A 22,923-nucleotide genomic window follows, 5' to 3' on the forward strand; every position below is an offset into this window, starting at 1 on the left:
TTCAACAGCCCAGAAGGGGCAAGGAAAGCAGGAACTGAAACTGCAACCTCTTATTGAGGGTCGTGAGCAAGGCAAGTGAAAAGAAGGGGACTAAAGCTAATGCTGTACTACAGCAACGAGCAAGGGGTGCTCCTCCACTGGCTTTGCTCCTCTGCCTCCAGCTTCCACGAAGCAAACAGCCAAAGCACCACAAGAGGCAGAGGGAAGCCTCGCATTTGTACTTAAATACCCAACTGCTCTGCTACCCAAGTGAGAGCCACAAGCCTGTGGCATGCTGCTCCAGTTCTGCCTGCTGCTTTGCCCTTTCCATGGTGGAGGGCAGAGCACCGAGGTGTCAGCCAGCCAGGGGGAGAGGGGCAGAGCCCTTCATCCTGCTGGGGTAGATGGGGCTTGGCAGGGGAAGAGGCCTCAGGAGCTGTGGGGCGAGCCCAGCGCTCCTCTGCTTCCAGCTGGCTCTTCCCCATCATGCCACACTTGCAGGCAGTGTTAATCACTCAAGTGCTTGAAGGCTCTTCCCTCCTTTGATGCTCTTGGCCTGTGTTCTAGGCAGATGAAAGGCAAAGACAAGTGCCTGGTGTGTTCCAAGGGGGAGGATTTACAGGAGCAGGTCAATAGCTTTGCTAAGAGAGACTCCACTGCTCAGCAGAGCACAGCGCCAGAGCAGTTCCAGTGCCAGCTCCCCTAAGGAGCAGGCACCACCTGGAGCTCTCCCAGATCCCAGAACAGGCTCTGGGCAAGGCTCAGGCACCTGCAGGAGCTCTGGGGACAGGTAAGCAGCAGAGCTTCAAGCACTGCAGTGAGGAGGGAGCTGAGCACCTCTGTGCGAGGAGAGGGCACAGGCACATCCATACCCAGGCTGAGCCCAAAGGGAATGAACTGATCCATGACCCACTTCCCAAACCACACTGAGTGTAAGAGGGATGCTGGAATCACGGGGGAACTGGCCCAACTATCACCTACACCATAGAGCAATGCACCACAGCCCGAGTGACACTGCCCTGCTTCACTGCCCTTTCCCTGATTCACTCCCTGTGCCAGGAAGGAAAAGCAAAATGAACACACACACACCCCACACCCCCCATAACTATCCTGGAAAAGTTCTTTTCCACAGCCCACCTCGCTCCCACAGCCTGGGCTTAACCAGAGTGAACAGACAAAAAGCCAACCGAATACAGAAGCAACTAAAGCCCAGCTGAGGCCTGGGTGTTCCCAGAGCAGGTGTGACCCCAGAGCTTCTGGCTCTTGACACAAGCTTTCCACAGAGGGAATGTTCTCCTTGAAGGGCCAGAGGGTCCAGGAGGGAGCGGGACCTACAACCACCTTCAGGAACATAAAACAGGGTAAGGGAGGATCCAAAAGAACAACGGAATGAAAACAAACCCTCCCTCCTGTCTGACCGCGACAGGAGGTATTTCCTACACCACCAGGGGTGCTGTTCCCACCAGGATGCTCCTGCTGGCTCTACCTGCCCACAAGGACAGAACCACAGCTCCAGCCAACAACCCACCCATCACTTGTAGCACCTCCATGTGCGACCCCTCAATAAACACCCTCCAGCCAGGCCTGGTCAGCAGTGGTCACTTGGCCAGGGACAGACACCATCCTCCTGCAGGCTCCTTCATACAATGGCACAAGAGAATTGAGACCAGCTCTGCAGGAACATTCGCCTCCTTCGGTTTTGTTGCATTGTACAATGGCTCTCTTTGTTTGGTTGGGTTTGTTTTTTGTTTGTTTTTTTTTGTTAAATACACAATATTTCTTCTGGAAGGACCGAAAAAAAAAAAGAACCTCTCCAGAACTTCTCATCCTTAAGGCGTCACACGAGTTTTACCAGTCAGGATCCGCTGCACAGCTTCTTGACACACCTCCTCCTCTTCTCTCCCTTCGGAGCCCCGCAGCTGCCTCTAAGTGGAATGCAGGGGGATGACGAACTTGCAGCCGAAGGGGGAGTGGTAGTTGATGCCCACCTCCTGAAAGACCTTCTGGGGAATGCCAATGTCACAGAGGTACACGCGCCCGGCCCTCTCGCCCAGCGGCAGCGGCAGCCCCAGGGCCAGCGACCACTTGGCGTCGATGCCCTGCTCCATTTCGCTGATGGGGGGGTCTATGCTGAGGACGGGGGCCCGGTTCTGGTTGGCCCAGTCCACCACTGCCTTGTACCAAGGCTGATCTCTCAGAAAGGCATTTTCGTGACAATCCAGGCAGTTGATCACCAGGTCAACGGGGCTGTCGGGGAGATCTGAAACACAAAGACTGGTGAGCGCCGAGGATCGACCTGAAACCCTGAACCTGGGCTCGGGCCAGGCAGCCCAGGGAAGCAGGGACTGCTGTCTCCATTAGAAAAGGCCCATTTTCTACTCCACAAGCTGTAAAACAGGCTGTTTTTCTGGAAGGCACCAACTACAGAAAGGCAGCTCACGTGCTGCACTGCTGCCTGCCCTGCTGAGCTCCACTGGGGAGCACTGACCCGCTCTGTATCACCTCTGCTGCATTCCCCCTACCTGACCAAGTCCTTTTATAAGCTACCAGGGAAGTAGCTCAGCCAGCACAGCACAGTCCAACACTGCCCTAATGCCCAGGTTTGCTTCTCCCCAGAAGATTAAATGAACCAGGTTTGAAATAACACTGGTGAAATATCAAACAGAAGCCAGTTGTCTCACAGAAGGTGAAGCAGCAGCTTGTTTTCTGGCACACTGAGAGATGTGAATTGCCAGCTGTTGGGACTTGCTCAGCAAAGCTGCTGCTTGGTTTGAAGCTGCAGTTGGATGCTCATTGACTTGCAGTTTCGATAGGCTGAACAAGGAAGGCCCTTATCATAAGAGAAGGGCTGCTCTGCTCTGATCCCCACAGCAGCTTGTTCATACAGGAAACATCTGTAGCAGCACAACAGCTCCACTGTTGAACCTCCCTACTGTCCTGCCAGCCTCCCAGCAGCCACCAGCTCATGGCAGTGCCACTAGATGGTGCCAGGGGACTGAGCAGCGCAAGTGTCAGGGAGGCAGGAGCGGATCTGCTCCTCAGCCACCTACCTTTGACGCTGGACACTTGCTGGCCTTGTGTCTTGCTGAAGAGGTTCAACTCGTTGGTGACGGATTCCAGCATCTTGACGAAGTTGGGGAGGAAAAGGATGACGTGGACGTCGTGGTTGGAGAGGTGCCGGCCGCAGCTGATGCCTTGTGCCCCCTTCACGTGGGGGCCACACAGCAGAGCTACCGTGGGCCGCTGGTGCACGTTCTTCGGGTTCAGCCTACGACAGACAAAAGAGGCTGTTAGCAACCCCAGGCAGCACTCCCCTTCTCCCTGCAGGAGAGGAGAAGCAAACCGAGAGGTGCTCTGCACATCTTCCGCTGATTCTGAAGGAAGAAGCCACATCCTTTCACAGAGCTGCTCCTGGAGCTGCTCTGCTCTACCCCTAAGCCTCAGCAACTGCAAATTACAGCTGATTTATTGAAATGGCCTCAAGCCATCGAGGGTGGCTGACAGGAGGAGTTTCAGCTGACAAGGTCAGTGCTGCCTGGTATGCTATCACTTACTGCTCAGAATCAAACGGTCAGGTCCTGGTAAAGTACTGCCAAGTAAACAGATGGAGATTTAAGGCCAGTAAGTGGAGAGAAAACAATCTCAGCTCTTTGACTCCAGAGACATCTCTCTTTCTGGGACCCAGGAGCCAAAAAGAAGCCTTTATTAAGTCATTCATCCAAGGTGGGCGGATGTCTGTTCAAACAAGCCCTTTCTACAGAGGGGAAAAGCAGCAGCGTGCCATGGAAACCTGCTGTAATCTTCCTCCCACTTCAGGAGCCTGAGCACCACGCTTGTTTGCATGATTATTTGGGAAGAGGCTGACACACGAGCCACAACACAGTCTGCAGGGCAGCGGGATGAGGTTTTCCTTCCAGAGGTGACAGCTTCCTCCAGCTGCAGGACCACTGATGAGCATCCAACGAGCAGCACAGGCACCCACACGCCACTGACCTCAAAGGTTCAGCTCCACCGAGCAGAACAAGATAAACTGAGCTCTGCTTAGAGGGGGCAGAGCGAAAGGGAGCAGCTTTTACCTGTTGGGTCCCCCGAGGAGGCTGAGGGCCATCTGGCTGGCGCACACCCCCGTCATCTCCAGCCTCCGCTCCAGGGTCAGCCCGTGCTTCTCAGCCACTGAGAGCAGCTTCTTGTGGAGCTCGTAGGACACGCTTGGAACCACCAACCCGGAGTCTGGGATCAGAGAAAGAGGAGGGAGAAAGGAACAGGCATAATCACAGACCTCTCCAGAACGCTGCTCACTGGGAAGGTTTTATAACAGTACTTGGAAAGGGCTATTAGCTGCTACCAAGCATCTCCTTAACCCAGGAACCCAGGGGGCTTGAAGATCATTCCATGAATCCAAACTAGTGCAGCAGACCCAGCTTACTCTGAGTGGAGACAGGTCAACACAGCTGCTGGCCTTGAAGTACTACACTTCCACAAAGATTCAGCAGGCAGTTTTAGCAACACATGGGCTGGGAAGGCCTTTTAGACCTCCAGATTGAAGATAAAAGGTTTTCTTACTGGTCTCCAGGCCACTGGTGCTTTAACCCACACCCATGCTCAAACACAAATCAGCATTCCTAATCCCTGTCAAAGTCAGAAGAGAAGCTGTGAACCGGGTTTCCATCAAAAATAGCTCGGATGTGTTATGTTTCCTGCCATCGGGAGTGACCAGCCTTAAACCTCCAGCCCCTAACCCACCATCACAGCCTCGTCTACCTCAGCAGGTAAGAGACACACAGACCTGAGTAACTGTTCTGGAAGACTCCTTGTGCTTCCCTTCTCCAAGCAGAGTCTGACTTCACACATGTGAACCCTGCAGTAGCATCCCTGGGCACGCTGTGCCAGCACCTCAGCACCCTCACAGGGAAGAGCTTCTGCCTCAGAGCTCATCTCAGTCACCCCTCTGGCAGGTCAAAGCCATCCCCCTTGGCCTGTCCCCTTTTGCAAAGCCCCTCTCCAGGTTTCCTATAGCCCCTTTAGGCACTGGAGCTGCTCTAAGGTCTCCCTGGAGCTACTATTCCCTTGAAACTTCCTCCAGGATGTCCTTAACTGTTTCCCAGCTAGGGACCTGCATAGCTTAATTCCCTCCCCCCACGGGACAGCCACATAGCTGGGGCACAGCTGCCAGCCAGAAGAGCTCTCAGCTCCTTCTGTTCCCATCATTCCTAAGCACTGCTCCCAGCTAAACAAGCAGAGCAAGTGCTCTGTAACTTTCCTCTTAGCTCCTACTCTGGGCACGGAGCTGGGCACAATGGGCCACAAAGGTCCAGGACTCAGCCTGACACCTGCTCCAGCCCAGGCCCTCTTCACCCTCACACTCCCACCCCTGAGCTCAGGGTGACAGCAGCCTCCTGGGTGCTCATCATGACAGGGCCCAGACCTCCAGCACCCATGGGAAAGGGCCGTGGGAAGAAGATGTGGCTCCGCAGCAAGACGAGCTCAAAGGGGAGCAGCTGCAGAGTACACATCCGCTCACAGAGGAAACTCAGCAGTTGCTCGTGGGCCCTTGTGCAGGCAAAAACCCGTAATGAGAACCAGTTGTGACAAGCATGCACCACATTCAAATGAGACCAGCAGCACGTATGTGAATCGTGAGGAATGATTTGTACTGCTCTATTTCCCCAGGGCGCCCCAGTCACAAACCACTAAGTGGAGCTGCAGCGGAAACAGCAGGTTTGGTACATCTTGAGGTGTGCAGGGCCAACTGGGAGCGCTCCCGCAAGGAAACAGTAAAATGCTGGGGAGCAGATCCTGCTGGACCCTTCTGGCCTTCACTTGTGAACTCAGCAGCTGGTGCTTTGCAGATACAGAGGGCCCAAACATGTTCAAACACCTGACCTTGCATGCTAACCTCCCATTAAGCTACCTCCGATTGTCTTTCGTTACCCGCAGCACACATGCAAGCGGGCACATTCTCAAAGTCATCTCAGCCTCTTGATAGCAGCCGTTGAACATTCGGAGTCATCAGCCACTAATAATCCTAAAGCCAGCCCAGGAGTCACGTACCTGCCCTGTGCTCACACCCCTCCTCAGCTCCGCAGTCACGCAAGGCTCCGCTCTGCCTCTGCCCATCCACCTTTTGGCTACTCCATCAGGTCTTGTTTGTCAAGCTCAAAGAAGGACTTGGAATGAGTGACCTGAGGTCAGGATCTCTCCACCTAGTTTGGGGGGAAGCATCCTCTGCTCACCTGAAGCAGGGAGGCTCCCAAACTGTGCTTCTGCTCCTTCTGAACCACAGGACCAGATGAGAAACAGCTGATCTATACTCTGCCTCTACCCAGTTTAGTACAAACACTGCCAACACCTTCTCTGTGACCACCTTCACCCTTATCTCAGACACCTTCTCCAGACCATGAGCTTTAGGAAACCCACATTTACCACCAGCTAGATGCAGCTCAGTGCCCAGTGGGTTAATACAAAGGGGGTTAACTGGAAGCCAGGAGATGAACTTGCATTTAGCATGCCAGTGCTACTTTGTCCTAATTGCTCCCTCTCAGGAGCAGGCTTAGATGCCAAGAGAACTTCCCTTCTTCGCACTCACGCAAGGTCCAACCAGTCCAACTGGCTTATCAAAACCAGGCCGAGGGAGTTAAATAAACTCTGGCAGAAAGCAAGCAAGGAGGCGACGTGTAAAGCCACAAACAATAACAGTGCTGCAGCAAACCTGAACGCCTGCCAACCTTAATTCTGTTTGGGTTGGACACTGCAGCTTTATTGTTCAGTAATGAAGGTAATCAAAGAAATTAGCTCAGGCCTTTGGATATTAAATAAATGTATTTTACAGCTGCCTGGAAAAGAAAAAGGGCAGCTAGAGACTAAAGAGCTTTGTGACATGCAGAGCACTGCTGAAGGCTGAGAAAACACCAAGGAGCCTCTGCTTGAGGCACACTGCCCTGGGCACCGGGAAGGAGTTGTCTCCTCAAGCTTCTCTATGTGATGTTACACACACACACACACACACACACACACACACTGCTTGGATGAAAACACCCTGTGCCAGCAGAAGGATTGAGTTAACTTGCCACGGGTTAAGCAATTCAGGGGGTTTTCCCCCCAAACAAGCCCAAATCAAGTCCAGATGCCTCCAGTACTTGAAGCTGCAGGGTGAAAAGCAAGGGGTGCTGCTAGAGTAGCTCAAGCATAAGCCCCAGGTTTTCTCTGGACTATTTCAGCCCAGAGATAAAACCAGGCGAGCTGCAGGTATGAATGACATGGAACCAGGCTTGGGATCTCCCAAAAGCCATGTGTAACACTACAAACTCTTTCCTTTAGCAATAAGCAAACTCCAGGTTCCCAGGCCACACAGCTCACAAGCTGCAGCTACGTGACTTGGGTTTAACTCTAGTCCAGTTTGGGCACACTACTTGCTGTCTTTTGCTGGTGGTAAAGCTGGAGCCACCTGCCTGCAGCCTCAGCAAAACACAGCTCCTTGTCCCCCAGACGTGAGTGATTTTCGCCACTGAAGGGCTAGGGGTTTTAATGCAGTTTAATCATCATTATTTTTAATGAAGACAAATCCTGCGGGAGTTCTGGCTGACCTTCTAGTGTCAGCCTCTCCCTGAACCAGTGCACAATTCACTCCAGCTGAGCTAAAAGCTGTCTGAGGGACAAAGAGACTCTGCTCCATGACCACTTTGTTTTCTCTTGCGGTTGGATCAAGTGAACTTCATTTGCACTCTACTCAAAGGTCCCAGAAACACTTCACACATTCAATACACACAATCGCTGTGAGGCAGTCATCCATGGACTGAAGAGCTAAAAGCTACACAGAGTAGAAAAGACAGTCAAGGACATGGCACACACAAACCCAAGCCATACTGACAGCATCACCCTCACAGAACAGGCTCAGCTTTAGTTTTGCAGCATGACCCTGGCACATAAGCTCTGGATGCCACATTGATCCACTCCTAAGCACGCATCTGATGCCCATAGTTCAGGCAAGGCAGATTTTTAAGCCAGTGTAATCACAGAACAGTTTGGGTTGGAAGGGACCTTAAAGCTCATCCAGTCCTAACCCTGCCATGGGCAGGGACACCTTCCACTAGAGCAGCTTGCTCCAAGCCCCTGTGTCCAACCTGGCCTTGAACACTGCCAGGGATGGGGCAGCCACAGCTTCTCTGGGCGCCCTGTGCCAGCGCCTCAGCACCCTCACAGGGAAGAGCTTCTGCCTAAGAGCTCATCTCAGTCTCCCCTCTGGCAGGTTCAAGCCATTCCCCTTGGCCTGTCCCTATAGGCCCTTGTCCCAAGCCCCTCTCCAGGTTTCCTGCAGCCCCTTCAGGCACTGGAGCTGCTCTCAGGTCTCCCCTTCAGGAGCCTTCTCTTGTCCAGGCTGACCCAGCCCAGCTCTCTCAGCCTGGCTCCAGAGCAGAGCTGCTGTCATGAACTGGAACCCATGGTATGTGTATGGAACGTGCTAGCAGCAACTAAACACAGGTAAGAGGAAAGAAGAGCTCAACTGCTAAAAGGAACCATGTGGACAGCCTGGTATGCTCGAGATGATATTCTCCAGAGTCATCAATGATGACCTGAGATACTCCATCCGACTGCAAACCCCGAGCTCCAATACACCTGCAGGACTTCAGCTTTGCAGTTCTTGCCAAAAGACCCGATCCCAAACCATGGCGCTGCTCAATCACAGGTCATTCCACTGCTGCTGACCAGCAGAAAGAACACAGCTAGACACACATTTAAAGATAAACTACATATATATGAGGGAAATTCATGTGCAAAGCCATAGGGATGGACTCAGTCATGATCAAAGACCTGGTAAGCTCTATTAGCTTCAGGTTTTCACTTTTGTTTGGAACAGATCCCCCTCCTCACTCCCTGCTTGCCACCAATGCCTATTTGACAGCCTGGCTCCAGAAAAATCAACTCCCAGAAAAGCATCCCAATGGAATGAAGTGTTTACGAAGCTTTGCTAGAGCCAACACAACTTGACTTCTCTCAGGCAGCAGTAGCAGCACAGACTGGAAGCCCTGCAGATAATCTTCTGGAGAACTGGCACCAGCAAACTGCTGGATTTACTGCTGCATAATCCTGGTTATTCCCTAGCTCCATGGCATAAAAGAGCATGCAAGGAGTCAGACTCCTTCCTCTGCCACAGTGACAAGAGCTGGATATCAACTTGCTGTCAATCCCCAGCATCACTTTGTGCTATCACAGCAGACAGAATAATCACTGTATCAGCCAGAGCTCTCAAGACAATCATCTTTAGGACTGCCCTAGGGTAAAGAATTTACCAAGTACTTATTTCTCCTATAACTAGAAAGTGCTTTTTGCAAGTAAAGCTCCCCTTAGGAGTCCACAGAAAACTCTCCAGGGAGAATTCAGAAGCAGAGAGAGAATTCCTGCCATAGATACATCCAGAACGATGGCTTTTGGGGCTTTCATTTGAGCAGCTGCTCTTCTTTGAGCCACTCAGAAGCAAGCTGCCTGTAGCTCAGCATCCTCCTTCCAGCTGCTAAACAAAGAAACCAGGACTGATTTTTCCAAGGGACAGTCCATCATTCCTCCAAGCACACTGGATGTCTTTCTGCCAGCAGCAGGCAGGTTACAAGTGCTGACATGAGCTTTTCCTAGCTTGCCCTTAGCATTTCCTAAGCAAAAGTAAACTTCCTCAGTGGACACAAAGGAAATCACCCTCTGGGGGAAAACCACTGGCAGGGACACAGCACTGGGACACTGCGACCATCATTCCCAGGCCTGTGAACGTGCCCTGCTCAGCACAGGCGGCAGGGAGCTGGAGCTGTCAATACCCTGCCCATTGGGTGACAGGACAGCTTTTCTTCCAAAGGAATCCAGAATTCCATAGGGGACACTAATCACCCAACAGTAGCTAATGAGGCTTGCCAGACCCTGCAGCTATGGAGGGGAGTCATGTATCACCCTCCAGGGCAAGCTTGCCAAGACCAAAACAAGCCAACAGCAACTCTTTCACTGAGCTGCTCCCTCCAGCACACTGCAAACAGGGAGCTGAGAGCTTCCATCATAAAGATGGAGTTTAGCAACATGCTTTCATTTTCATGCTCTGAATTTACTCACTGATGCTTGCTGCATGGCCAGGAGCTGTACTGCTAGCATACAGCATCAGCCTTACTTCTCAAACTGGCAGCTAACAGTAGGTTAGCTTTAGTTTCAGACTAGCTGCACACAGAAGCCTTGTCTCCTACCAGATGAACCAGCTGGAAGATGAGTTTACAAGGAGTAAATGAAAAAGAATAATGCTAAATGAGTATTTATCCACAAAAACAAAGAGGAGCTTATTCACACAACACACAGGCAACTGGTGAGCTGCTTGCCACAGGATACTGTCAAGAGACTGAAAGCTTGCAGAGCTTTATAAAGCAATAGGTTAAAACAAGCAGAAGACAAAAAAAAGCCTCATCAAAAGCTATTAATACTGAACTACCTCTTCTGCTTCAGGAAGGCTTCAAACTGTGAAAGACAAAGCACTCAGGGATGTATCATTGTGTGGTTGCTCTGTTATTTCACTCTTCCTTAAGTATCCTTGGAAACATAATACTGAGCTGGACAAGTTCTGCTATGACCCAGTATGTTATCATCTCATTTGGGAGATCAATAGGAAGATGGATGACAAAGGGAAAACTATGATATCACTGTAGAGGGGAGCCATTAAAAGACTTGGTTTTTCACACTGAAAAGCAACAAATCCTTACAAATGAACCAGCTTCCTTCCCTGAAGTGCTTCACACCCCAGCTGGAGCTTCTGGGCAGAGCAAGAATGAGAGATCAAGGACCTGATCACACCTCAGCTCAGTGGCCAGGCCACCAGGATATGCACTGCTTATGTCTCTCTACAAAAGCCGACTTTATTCTTATACAGAAAAGAAATGCCCCTGGAATGCCCAAGTTCCTTCACTCCTACATTTTGCAAGTGCTAAAAAGCAGGCAGAAGAGCACAACTAGACTGAAGTTACAGGGAGTTTGTACCTGAATGTAGCATAAAGCACATGTGCTGTGCAGCATGTGAACTCATATAAATAGAATGCTTACAGTAAAATCTCTTTCACACAGCAGCAGTGGACAGTAAGTGGGGGGAGACCCCACCTAAAACACCTTTTGTACAATGAATGTTTGGAGTTAGGGATGAGAAGAGCCAGAACCATTGCTTTCTACACCAACATTTTAAACTTCCACAAAGCCATGGGGAAACATGTAACTACCACCCAAGGAGCATCAGAAGCACATGAAACCTCCTGCCTTTTAGCAAGAAAGCACAAATCACCATGTGCTATCACATACCATAACCCTGAGCCCATCCCAACCTCTCACGAGCCAGCGATCACATCCACTCAGGTTCATCATACTAGGAATCCAAGCAAGGATTCAAAACCCTCTGTCTTGTTATCCAGCCATCAGCTTTATTCCTCCCTGGAAAACTGCTTACCTTGTGCCCTGAGTATTTTTTTACCTAGGCAATATTGCAAATAAAGGTTGTATGCAGACAGAAGGCACAGATCCAACCTTACGTAAAGGGACGCCCTTGCTTGTATCACATTAAGCTGACAGACAACCCTTGGAGAAAACAATCCAGCCCAGCAAAGCAGGAGAGTTTCCATGCTGATCAGGAAGGGACATGGCATACCCGTGCAGAACTCTTTGTTAGCATTCTGGGGTACAACAATCCTTCTGTAGACTATGGGCTCTGACTCCAAGATGTTCTCATCGTGCCGGTAGCGAGCTGGTTTCTCGTTGGGGGTCCCCCGGGACCGGGTGCCGCTCCTCCTCTCATACGTTTCAATCTCTTCAAACACAGCTGCCTTGTCAAAAAGGGCCAGGTTGCCTTCAAAATCAAAATCAGTGTCTGGGATCTCATCAATGTCATCCCCAAAGCACTCGTCATCTTTGCTCTTCATCTGCCCGTTTTTCAGGCCGCTCTTCTTCGGCGTCACTTGGTTCGGGTGACGGCTGCTGGATGACCCTAAAGGAAAAGAAAAGCAAGTTGGAAACATGGCAGAAATGGGAAAAGCCACTTTTGTTCATACATGTTTTCCCCAACACATCTGGTAAGAGAGGGGAGCTCTCTTGGTGCTTGGGCTTGCAGCCCCCAGACTCAATGGGTACTTGCTGTAGAGCCCATCTTTGGCATTCCTCATGCTAAGATCCATGGACAGAAAACAGAACAAGAGCATCAGGAAAGAGATTTTCAGGGACTCTCCACCAGCAAGGTTAGAAAAACATGCTTGGCCACAGGAGCAAAGTGAGCATTTCTCCCTACTGGATTTCATTCAAGGTGGTGTGTCCCATCAATGATAAGAAGCTAGCCGTGCTCCTGCTATAGCTTTCCTGCTATACTGAGCTCATGCTCACACAGGCATGTGACCCAAAAGCTTCTCTGGAATTTCCCTAAATTTCAGAATCTAACATAGGTGTTTCCTTTCTTGGCCACCTATTAATGATCTTTAAGGGAGAATTTAACCCCCTGAATATCAAGTGTTTCTTTCTGCTCACACTTACTATCACTAGGTACACATTCCTGACCTCATCCCTATTTCATTCTCCTCCTTCTTCATCCCCCTGCATGTTTAAATACACTTCTCTCCAGCCACAAGTCATCCTGAAAGCCTGATTTCTCTGGAGTGAGACTGATGAAGGTCTCCTTATCAAGGACTGATACAAAACCATGTGCAATGAGGAGGTCAACACACCCCTTTACTTGCTTATTTCTTACCTTATTCAGCTCACCCACAAACTCAGCTCCTAACTCAAACTCAACCCTAATATTAATCTGTTTGTACACCCCTTGTTATATTTGCAACACCTAGGAAATATTTCAGGCCAATTCCAGCAATTTCAGGCATCACCTACAGGGTCCAACGGATGGAGTTAAGAGTTATCACACCAAAGCTGCTCCCTCTACTAAAATAGTTCCTGTAGTTTAAGATGATCACTATGGAGAGTAACTTATACAAATGAGTTTACTGACAGCATCCATTGGAAACAAACTGCCATCAAGTTACCCTAATGATGCGTGCTCTTTCTCTACCTCCCCACAAATGCAATATCAACCTATTTTTGCCTTTACACATTATCACAACCAGTGGGAGAAGACAGGTGGAATTTGGATGGATACTCTGAAAACATCCCAAAAGATCTGCAATGGGCACAACCTTCACAGCTTCCCACAAAGTTATTTGTAGGCTTTGTAAGTGCAGACAAGACTAGTCTGGTCTCGAGAAATCCAAGAAAAGGCTTATTTATAACCTTGGGTTGACTGGTGGAGCCTAACAAACTTGAGCTCTCATTTCCCATGCTTCCAAGGTGTGAAATCCTCCACTCCACTGGCAGGAGCAGCACTTCCCCTAGAAAGCAAAGGGCCTCCCTCCTTGTCAACTGATTCTACACAAGTGCTCATTCATTTCCAGATCAGGACAGGAATATTTAAGACCAACATGCCCATTTTGGCCAAGTTAACAGCAGAACTCTGCTCTCTACAGCAAAGGTATTCAGTAGGTTAATGACACAAACTGCTGCTGTCAACTCCAGAACTCCCTTCACAGTTTCCTGGAGACTTCATACAAAGCACTAGAAAATCCAGTTAATACCTGACACTTACCAAACACTTTGTAAGCTCTGACAAACCTGGTTTACAGCTTGATACTGAGTCCACCTCCCACCACATCTAACTCAGACAATGCTGAAGGATGACTTGCTAAGGATGTATACTTGGGTTTATTCCCAGTTAGGAATGCATTGTCTCAGCAAGAATTTTCCCCCATTTATCTTTCCTTGTATTTTGGTGTGTCACATGGGTTTCCAGAGAACTGTTTAGGTGACTAACCTGAAAGCTTTCTCTGCAGCAAGGAGGCTCCTAGAACTGCTCAGCAGCTCCTTCTGTGGAAGCTGTCTCAAGTCCAGGAGCTAAATTAAATAGACCTGAACATCCCAAAACACCCCCCTCTCAAAAAGCTGCTGCAGCTTCAGGCTCCCATTATTCCAGTTCCCCAGAGCCTTCTCTTCTCCAGGCTGCCCCAGCCCAGCTCTCTCAGCCTGGCTCCAGAGCAGAGCTGCTCCAGCCCTTGCAGCATCTCCATTGCCTCCTCTGGACTCAGTCAGCAGCCCCAGAGATGAAAACCCAGACAACACAACAGGCTGGGTTCCCCAAACATTCACAAACTCCAAGTCAAAGCAATCAGCATGAGTTCAGATGAACAAGCTAAAGCTTACACTGAACACAAAAGCAAAACAAGCCTTGTTCAATGTCAAGTATTAGGACAACTCTGTTTCAGTTACCCAACAAGAGTTTTTACACCCATTGCCAGGCTCTTCCACAAACAGCTCCTCAGCTGACCTGAAAAGCAAAACATGGGGTGAGCTGCCCCGCTGGGCAGTGGATGCAGGGCACAGAAGCAGCTGATGTAAGCAGTGTGTATACACTGCTGGAACACAAAGCTGTGCTAGAAAAGCTGGGAAAACAATGGCTGGAAAGCTCCCTGGACTCCCCTGCAGACACAACAAAGGGGAGCCAAGGCCATACCTTATCAAAACAAGCTGCTGTGGTGGGCAGCTCCCTAATCCAGAGCCATGGATGCCAGCTCACAGTACTGCTGAGCCATGCAACCAGCCCTCTCTTTTCACCTCCTCACACAGGGTGCACAGGACATGGCACAGGCCAAGCAGCAAAGTTAGGTGGTGTTCCTCATAAAGCATCACCCTCTAGACAGGCAAGATGACTGCTGGCTGATTCTGCTCAGGGCAGAGGAGAAAAGCCTGAAAGAAGGACCAAGGGAGGTGGAGAGAAAGCTCAGAGAGAAGAATCTGAGATTAAGGCCAACAGGAAAAGTGTTCACTGTCTTTCAGGGCACCAGTGTGACAAATCAGACCAAGCCATTCCCTGAATGCTGCTAGTCACAGAATCATGGAATCAACCAGGTTTGGAAAAGCCCTTTAAGCTCCTCCAGTCCCACCATTCCCCATCACTGCCAAGGCCACCACTAACCCATGGCACCGAGGGCCTCGTCTCCACGCTGTGTGAACACTTGCAGGGACGGTGACTGCAGCCCTGCCCTGGGCAGCCTGTTCCAATGCCTGAGCACCCTCTGGGGCAGGAATTGTTCCTCAGCTCCATCTAAACCTGCCCTGGTGCAGCTTGAGCCCATTTCCTCTTGTCCCATCCCTTGTTCCTTGGGAGCAGAGCCCAGACCCCTTCTGGCTCCATCCTCCTGCCAGGCAATTGTAGAGAGTGATAAGGTCCCCCCTGAGCCTTTCTTCTCCAGACTAACCCCCCCAGGTCCCTCACAGAATGAGTTCTATCATAGAAAAATCTGTGTTGTAAAGAACCTTAAGGCTCATTCAGTTCCAAACTCCTGCCATGGGCAGGGAGACCTCCCACTAGACCAGGTTGCTCCAAGCCCCATTCAACTAGGCCTTGCTTTCACGGCCCCATCCAAGCAGCTGCACAAAGCCAGCCCTTCCAGCCCAGCTCATTTGGGATGGCAACTTCCAGCACCCTGTGTGAAGCTTGTTAAGGAACAGCACATGGCTCCACGTCAAGTTGGCAGCTCGATGCCGCGCAGCAAAGCACCTCCCTCAAAAGGGAAACAATACTTCCCAGGCTTTTTTTGTTCCTTGGGAAAAGCAAGCTTTCATGTACAGCACACAAGCAAACATGAAGTCTCTAGCAAGCTGGCTGCCTTCCTGAGAGATCCCTGTGGGAGCTTTTGCTGCCAGCCCTGGCATGAGTGAGCCCAGTGCCAGCACGCCACAGAAGCCATTGCTGGGAATCCTGCCTTGATATTTATTGATTCCAGTCACACAAGGACTCCAAAGGGGGAACTTTGGGCCTGACTTAGCACGCTAAAGGGCATCAAGAGGGCAACTTCCAGCTGTACTAAAGCCGGCATGACTTCAGTTCTAGGTGACACCTCAGCCTGTTCTTCCCCAAATGCCTGCACCCAACATCACCACAGACCCAGGATCTCTTCTATCCCCCTCCTGAGATTCACACATCATATGCCCCACTCTCCAAATACACACACTTTGAGGGTAAGAGTTTACTTCTCTACCTCATTTACCCTAAATGAATCCAAGCTATCCACCAGACACTGACAAACAGCATGAAGTGAGGTTATTAACCCTCCTCCTACATGCTCCAGCCAGCCAGAATAAAGCAAAGCAGAAGTTATTTGTGCTATTTAGGGAGTGAAGGCTGAAGATGAAACAAGTTTTTCTAAAACTAACCAAAGGAACGTACTCAAACAACTAAATGGAACTTAAGAGGAGCTAGGGACTTAAAAACCCCAAGCCATTAACCTTAAGGGAACCACAGGTCTCTTCCTACAGCAAGCACCAGGCAGTGTTTAGGCCTAGGCAGAAGTAAAACACTCAAAACCAAAGAGGCTTGATGATGGTTGGTCATCAGGGCGTGTATGCCTCCTCCTCACATCACTCTGTCCTTCCTCTTCCCATCAACCCCCTTTGGCAATCACAGCAATAAAGTTAGAGGAAAACTTTCAGAAGTTCCTTGGGATTCCTCCACAAAATATAGCCCTTGAGCTCCCTGTTTAACTGGCCTTTCCCACCTGGGTTTTGTTTCTTTGCTAAACACAAAACCAAGGCGGGGGGAAAGATGAAGTCATGGGAATATGCTGGATACATAAGGATGCTTCAGCAATGAAGTAATGGAAATAGGCTGGATATCCACTGATGGTTAAATAATTGCATGAGGAAGCCCTGGAAAGGCACATAGCCTAAGGGGACTTTGAGGAAGAAAAAGAGAACATAGCCAATTTTGGCACAAAAAGAAGAGTTTGAAGAGTTAATGAACAGAATAAAGATGAGGGATGCTTGACTTAGGAGATGTGCTGATTGTATCTTTACACCAGCCTCATTAGAGCTGTTAATGTGCGTTTTTAACAACACAGCAAATAACACCAGTAGTTACTTGTAGGGTGATGTTGCAAGAGGTAGGCTTTAAATAGAAAAGCTTGCTCTATGCTTCCAGTTCCTTTTAGAGGAAAACTGGAGGCTGACAAATGGGCAATCTTCAAGCAGCAAGAATGAGGAAATCATTCTACCCAGCGTTATTCAGCTCTCCATTTTCTAACACTGGATGCCAACAGAGTAGAATAATCCATATAGGGAATATCTCCACTAATTAAACTTGAATATTCCCTTTAATATTCTAAAGTGTTAAAGAACTATTTGCTTTTTACATAAATAGGCATCAACCACACTTCTCTCAGAAATGCTGAGGCAGAGAAAACACTTTGCATACTCCAGATCATGAATGGGATTATAACTGTGAGGATTGTAGGATGATGCAAAGGCAAGTGCCAAACGTTTGGAAGACCTATACTTGTAATACTTGGGAGGCACAGCTTGTGAAGGGAGGGAATCCTGCCCCTCTGCTGTGCTCTGGGGAGACCCCCCCCCGCAGTCCTGACCCAGCTCTGAGGCAGCAGCACAGGAGGGACGTGGAGCTGTTGGAGCGACTGCAGAGGAGGCCACGAAGATGCTGCGAGGGCTGGAGCAGCTCTGCTCTGGAACCAGGCTGAGAGAGCTGGGCTGGGGCAGCCTGGACAAGAGAAGGCTCCTGAAGGGGAGACCTGAGAGCAGCTCCAGTGCCTGAAGGGGCTGCAGGAAACCTGGAGAGGGGCTTGGGACAAAGGCCTGTAGGGACAGGCCAAGGGGAATGGCTTTAACCTGCCAGAGGGGAGACTGAGATGAGCTCTTAGGCAGAAGCTCTTCCCTGGGAGGGTGCTGAGGCGCTGGCACAGGGTGCCCAGAGAAGCTGTGGCTGCCCCATCCCTGGCAGTGTTCAGGGCCAGGTTGGTCACAGGGGCTTGCAGCAACCTGCTGTAGTGGAAGGTGTCCCTGCCCATGGCAGAGGTTGGAACTGGATTAGCTTTAAGGTCCCTTCAACAAGCCAGTCTGGAATTCTATGAAGTCTTTCTCCTCACTATTTAACTTCCTCTTCTCCAGACCTTCAGGAGGTAAGACAAGTATAAAGGCGAAAGTTTCCAGACCCATTTGAAATATTCTTGAGGAAGAAGAGAAGATACTGCAGCCATAACTCAGTGGTGAAAAGGAAAGTTGTGGAATAACATGGATACTCACAGGAATTGTGTCTACGGCGGAAGCCTTTGGACTGAGTGAGCGTTTCCACATGCCGATCCATGTAGCTCTTGGAGCACTGCTGCTGTGGAGAGATGATAATATCCTGGTTCTTGGTGTCTGTTCTCTTCGGGATGTTCTGTGGGGCACTGCTGGACATGGGTTTCTTTAACGCTTTCCCAGTGCCATTCTGACTGGGACCCACTTGGCACCCAACACCAGGGATGCCCATCTCTGTCTGGGGCAGATCCCCACATTGTCTGCTGTCCCCTGGCCCTGGGATCTCCAGGATTTTCAGCTCAGTAATGTCACCTGCCCTAAAAACAGGGAAAGAAAAGCAGACATGAGGAATTTAGCATTTGAGGTACCTCTGCAAGAAACCCCTAAAGAAAAATGTGTTGCATTGTAGAGTGTGGTTTGTCTGATCAATAGAAATGAGGAAAAATGGACTTTAACACCCAATCACACAGGATATTTCCACAGACATCAAACTGAAATGGCCTGAGTCCTCAAAACATCAATGAGTAATTCTACACTGCACCTGGGTTTTGTGTGAAAGGCTCTATTCCAAGCTGGAACAGGCAGCATTCAAGCAGAAAATGGAAGCAACTGACCTTTGCAGAGATCTGCACTGGTTTACCAGTTTCCAGACACTTAATTCATCTCAGCCTTGAGGCTACTATTACATTTAATCCCTTTCTCCAGTAATCTACCCTCAGATGAGGGCAATTCATGCTCAGACAAGGACTGTGCTTCCCGTTTCCTCAGAAAAGGGATAAAGAAAACCAAAGGAGCACTGGGTACAAGCCAAAACCAAACAAAGCAGCAGTTACAAAGAATTCCATTTGCCCTGATGGCAAGAAATACATTAGAAGTTAGGGGCTTCTACTCAAAACTTAAGTATTTGTTCAACTGGGATATAATAAGAGCTTGTTACTGACTTCCACATATCTCCTAGAAGAATATAGTCATCATCATCTTACCCCAGTCTCTTTAAAATCCAGGGAGAAAGAAAGATTAAGAGTATCAGGGAATCAATCTTATTTACAAGTCAATGACTCGGCGTCTTAGTTGTTAGAAGATGCCAGGTAACAGGAAAATGGCAGTGATGAGTGACTCTTAAGTCTTCTTTTTACACACAGTGTTACCAGGAGCTGGTGGCAAAGAGCTCCTGAGAGTAACACCACTGCAGCATCAATTCAGCTTCTTGGTTCGAAACTCCCTCCTGTCTCTGCAGCGCAAAGCACATTGCAAGAGCAGAAGGGATGGAGTTGGATTTGATAACTGCACTTCACTGCCTAGGGGCAATAACAATGCTCAGCAGCAATAGGGAGATTAAAGCAAAGAGCTTGTTTCTGAGGAAAACCAACCCCAAAACCATGCCAACCACCACCAACGTGGGAAAAGGTAGGAGGGGAAAAGACAGCCACTAACCTGAAGGTGACTTCTGGCACGAGGCACTTGACCCCATTGTGGAAGGGCCGTGTCAGGGAGATGGTCTGGCTGACCTGATCCACAGCAGACACTCGTCCTTGGTAGACTCCCAAGCTTTCTCCACAGTTAATAGACACAATGCTCCCAAGCCAGTCCGTAGCCATCTTTCTGGCACACAACCACTGTAAAGAGACACAGGCCTGGCTGTAACAAGATGCAGAAAGTGACAACCTGAATCAGCATCAACTGTATTCCCCGGCCCAAAGCCTGGCACCCACCCAGGCTCCGGCTTTGTCAGCTTCTCCCTTCTTTGTGGGGTGGAAATAACATCCCAGCGAGTGTGTAAATCCCTGGATGGGGCTTTGCTATAGCATTGTGACACAGATCACTGTTTGCTTCATGAAATAAATCATTTTCAAGCTCCCAACAGAAATATTTGGTATTTAATTCTGTCTGTGGCCATTATCCCTGGAATTTCAGGGAGTTTGTAGAGTTTTGGCACAGGAACACTGGGGCAGAAGAGCTTTTGTGAATAATCAGCAGGGAGAAGATTCAGCTCTGAACATACAAATGAAAACCAACACCTTTAAGGGAGCAGATACAGAAGGAGGGGAGGAAAACCCAGTGCTGGAGTCCAGGGTAAAAGCCTTCCCGCTCTCCAGAGCCAGGAATATCAGTATTCCTGCTGCAATCAGGAAGCTGCATTTCTTCCTAGCACTGAGCTCCACCAGAACAAGGGGAAGAAAACCCACTTTGTTCAGTCCCACGCAATTCCCTCAGCCCTGATGCTTGACTGAACTTGTGTCAACACACTTTGAAGCAGGCTAAGCACATCTTTTGAGCTGAGATCTCTTCCTCCAGACACAGGCCCGAGAAGATGACAGGCTCATCAGTGGCACAGCAGCAAAAGAGAGCTGACAAGTTCCTAAAGGGAAATGACCACTGGATATATTTGCCTTTCATGCTGTAATCAACAGATATTTACTGTAAGGAGCACAAAGAGCCCAGGAAATAATCCAAGAAGAGATTAACAGCAATATATAAACCCTGTTTCTGAGCGCTGTTTTAATTCTCTTCAAGCCCTTCCTATCCTGAGCTTCTTGGAAAAAGAAGTGAAAAATAACCCTGGAAATAACTAGGATGCATGTTAACAGGAAAACTCCTCACTTCCCCCCGCTTCCAGGGGACTGAAAACAGGGGATGCTTCAAAAGGAAGCTAAATTTGGTCACTAAGGTGGAAATCCGTCAGCACCAGCCTCCTCTCTTTCCTGCTTTTCTGGATCCATATTAAGCCATGATAACAACGCCTGGATGCCAAGGTGAGACTGATAAAAGGCAGTTTCAAAAGGCAGAAAACATATCACCAAGTATCTACAGTACACCTAAAACTTCACTCCCTTTCCCACTTTTTGTATCTCCTTCTGGAAATGAGAGGAAGGGCTCTGCACACATCACCACCTTCCAAGGGTACTATTCAAAAACAAGAGTCTCCTTCTACCAGGCAAAAGGTGATCTATGTTTGCATTCAAACACGAACTAAACCAAGGGAACCTCCTCATCTCGAGGGAGACTTCTACTGCTTTGTGCAGAAGTCACTTAGAAGAGGGACTGAGCAACACATGCAGTGAATTATTTACAACATCACACATGAGAACAGCAGCACATCTGTGTGGTTACACACACCTGGAAAGTCAAACCTCCTGTCTAATAGTCTGTCACATATTACAGGTTTTGCCATACAACTCACAGAGATCTTCTCCCCAACATCCCTTTGGGCGGGTATTACTGATACGCCTGACATCACTGCCACTTGTAAAAGAAAGTCAAGGCTTACTCAGCCATGCAGACAGCTCTTTAATACACAGAGTTTGTAAGCAATAACTCAGCACCTTCTCCCATCCCTGTTCAAGGCCAGGTTGGACACAGGGGCTTGGAGCAAGCTGCTCTAGTGGAAGGTGTCCCTGCCCGTGGCAGGGGGTTGGGACTGGACGAGCTTTACGGCCCCTTCCAATATAAACCATTCAATAGCTGTGCACAGCGGGCACTGCTGCTTGACAAGGAGCCACAACACATGCTCCCCCAGCTGAAAGATGAGTTCACAGCGAACTGGCTTGGCTCAGTTACGAGGAAAGCAGCCACAGAGACCTCCCAGCTCTGCCGCCGGGACACGGGCAGGCAGAGCGCACCCACTCCCAGCAGGGCTCATCCCCCGGCCCAGTCCGCCTCACCAGCACAGGGAAACGCAGTCCCCGGGGCGAACAGCACAGGGAGCCCCTGAGGGGGGGCACAAGGGACACCCCTCCGTGGGGGGAGAAGCACAAGGAGATCCCCTCACCCTTGGGGGCAGCATGAGGGCCCCCCCCCCAACCCGCGCGGCCCCGGGCCAGGGGCAGGCCTCCCCACCCGCTCCCAGCACGGCCCCGCGCAGGGCCTGGCGCCGCGGCCGCGCCTCCCGGGGGGCCCGGGCGTGCTCAGCGCCGCACCGCGGGTGCCGCCTGCCCCCGGCGGGCTCCGGGCGCGGAGCGGGGGGTCCCGGTCCCGGTCCCGGCCCCGCCTCACCTGGCGCCGCCGCCCGCTCCCGCCTCAGCGCGGCCTCCTCCCTCACCACCGCTCCGGGCTTCCGTCACTTCCGGTCCCGCGGCGCTCCAGCCACCGGCGGCCGACCATAGAGACGAGCGGAGGGGTGGGAGTGGAGCTGCGCGCATGCGCACGAACACCCGGCGTGGCGGGAGCCGCCGGGTGCGGTGTGCGCATGCGTAGTGAGGACCCGTCGCTGCGGCGGTGGTGGCTCCGGTGGTGGAGCCGGGACCTGATCCCCGTCGCTGCGGGCACAGCCGCTGTGACCCCTCTGTCACCCATCGCCGATGTGACCCCTCCGTCACCTATCGGCGCTGGGACCCCTCCGTCACCCATCGCCGATGTGACCCCTCCGTCACCTATCGCCACTGGCACACTTCGTCCATCACACCCATCCCACCCTCACCTCCATCACATCTCTGTCACTGCTGCCGCGCGCTCTCTGCCATATCTGCCCCGTGTCACTGCCAGTGTCCTCACACCTCCACCACCTCATTCACACGTCAACCCCATCACCTCCATCACCCCTGTCACCTCCATCACCCCTCCATCACCCCTGTCACCTCCATCACCCCTCCATCATCTCTTCCATCATCCATCACCTCTCCCTCACCTCCATCACTCCTCCATCACCATCACCCCTCCCACACCTCCGTTGCCCCTTCATCACCACTTCATCATCCTTTCATCACCCCTCCATTATCCCTTCATCATCCATCACCTCTCCATCACTTCCATCACCTCTCCGTCACCCCCACCCCACCTCCATCATACGTCCATCACCTTCATCACCCCTCTGTCACCTCCATC

General features: G+C 50.5%; 1 protein-coding gene across 1 annotated transcript; it reads right to left on the reverse strand.

The window, feature by feature from the left end:
- Positions 1-1,737: 1,737 nt before the first annotated feature.
- On the reverse strand, positions 1,738-22,175 carry EDC3 (enhancer of mRNA decapping 3). The gene is made up of 7 exons (XM_057421373.1): positions 22,096-22,175; positions 19,537-19,718; positions 18,106-18,419; positions 11,633-11,968; positions 4,056-4,209; positions 3,030-3,247; positions 1,738-2,239 (listed from the first exon to the last, which is right to left on the reverse strand). The coding sequence occupies exons 2-7, from the start codon at positions 19,698-19,700 to the stop codon at positions 1,905-1,907; spliced, it is 1,521 nt and encodes a 506-aa protein (XP_057277356.1). The 5' UTR covers positions 19,701-19,718; positions 22,096-22,175; the 3' UTR covers positions 1,738-1,904.
- Between the last annotated feature and the right edge of the window lie 748 nt (positions 22,176-22,923).

The sequence above is a fragment of the Pezoporus wallicus genome, unplaced genomic scaffold, assembly GCF_028554395.1.
Source record: "Pezoporus wallicus isolate ANWC-B61680 ecotype Strahan unplaced genomic scaffold, APGP_CSIRO_Pwel_v1 contig_7731, whole genome shotgun sequence".
Lineage (NCBI taxonomy): Eukaryota > Metazoa > Chordata > Aves > Psittaciformes > Psittacidae > Pezoporus > Pezoporus wallicus.

Excerpts from the sequence above, each read along its gene's own strand:
- EDC3 (XM_057421373.1), bottom strand. The coding sequence starts at position 19,700 with ATGGCTACGGACTGGCTTGGGAGCATTGTGTCTATTAACTGTGGAGAA. Across the intron at positions 4,210-11,632 it reads TAACAAAGAGTTCTGCACGG|ACTCCGGGTTGGTGGTTCCA; the intron begins GTATGCCATGTC and ends CTCTGATCCCAG. Across the intron at positions 2,240-3,029 it reads GCAAGTGTCCAGCGTCAAAG|ATCTCCCCGACAGCCCCGTT; the intron begins GTAGGTGGCTGA and ends TTTGTGTTTCAG.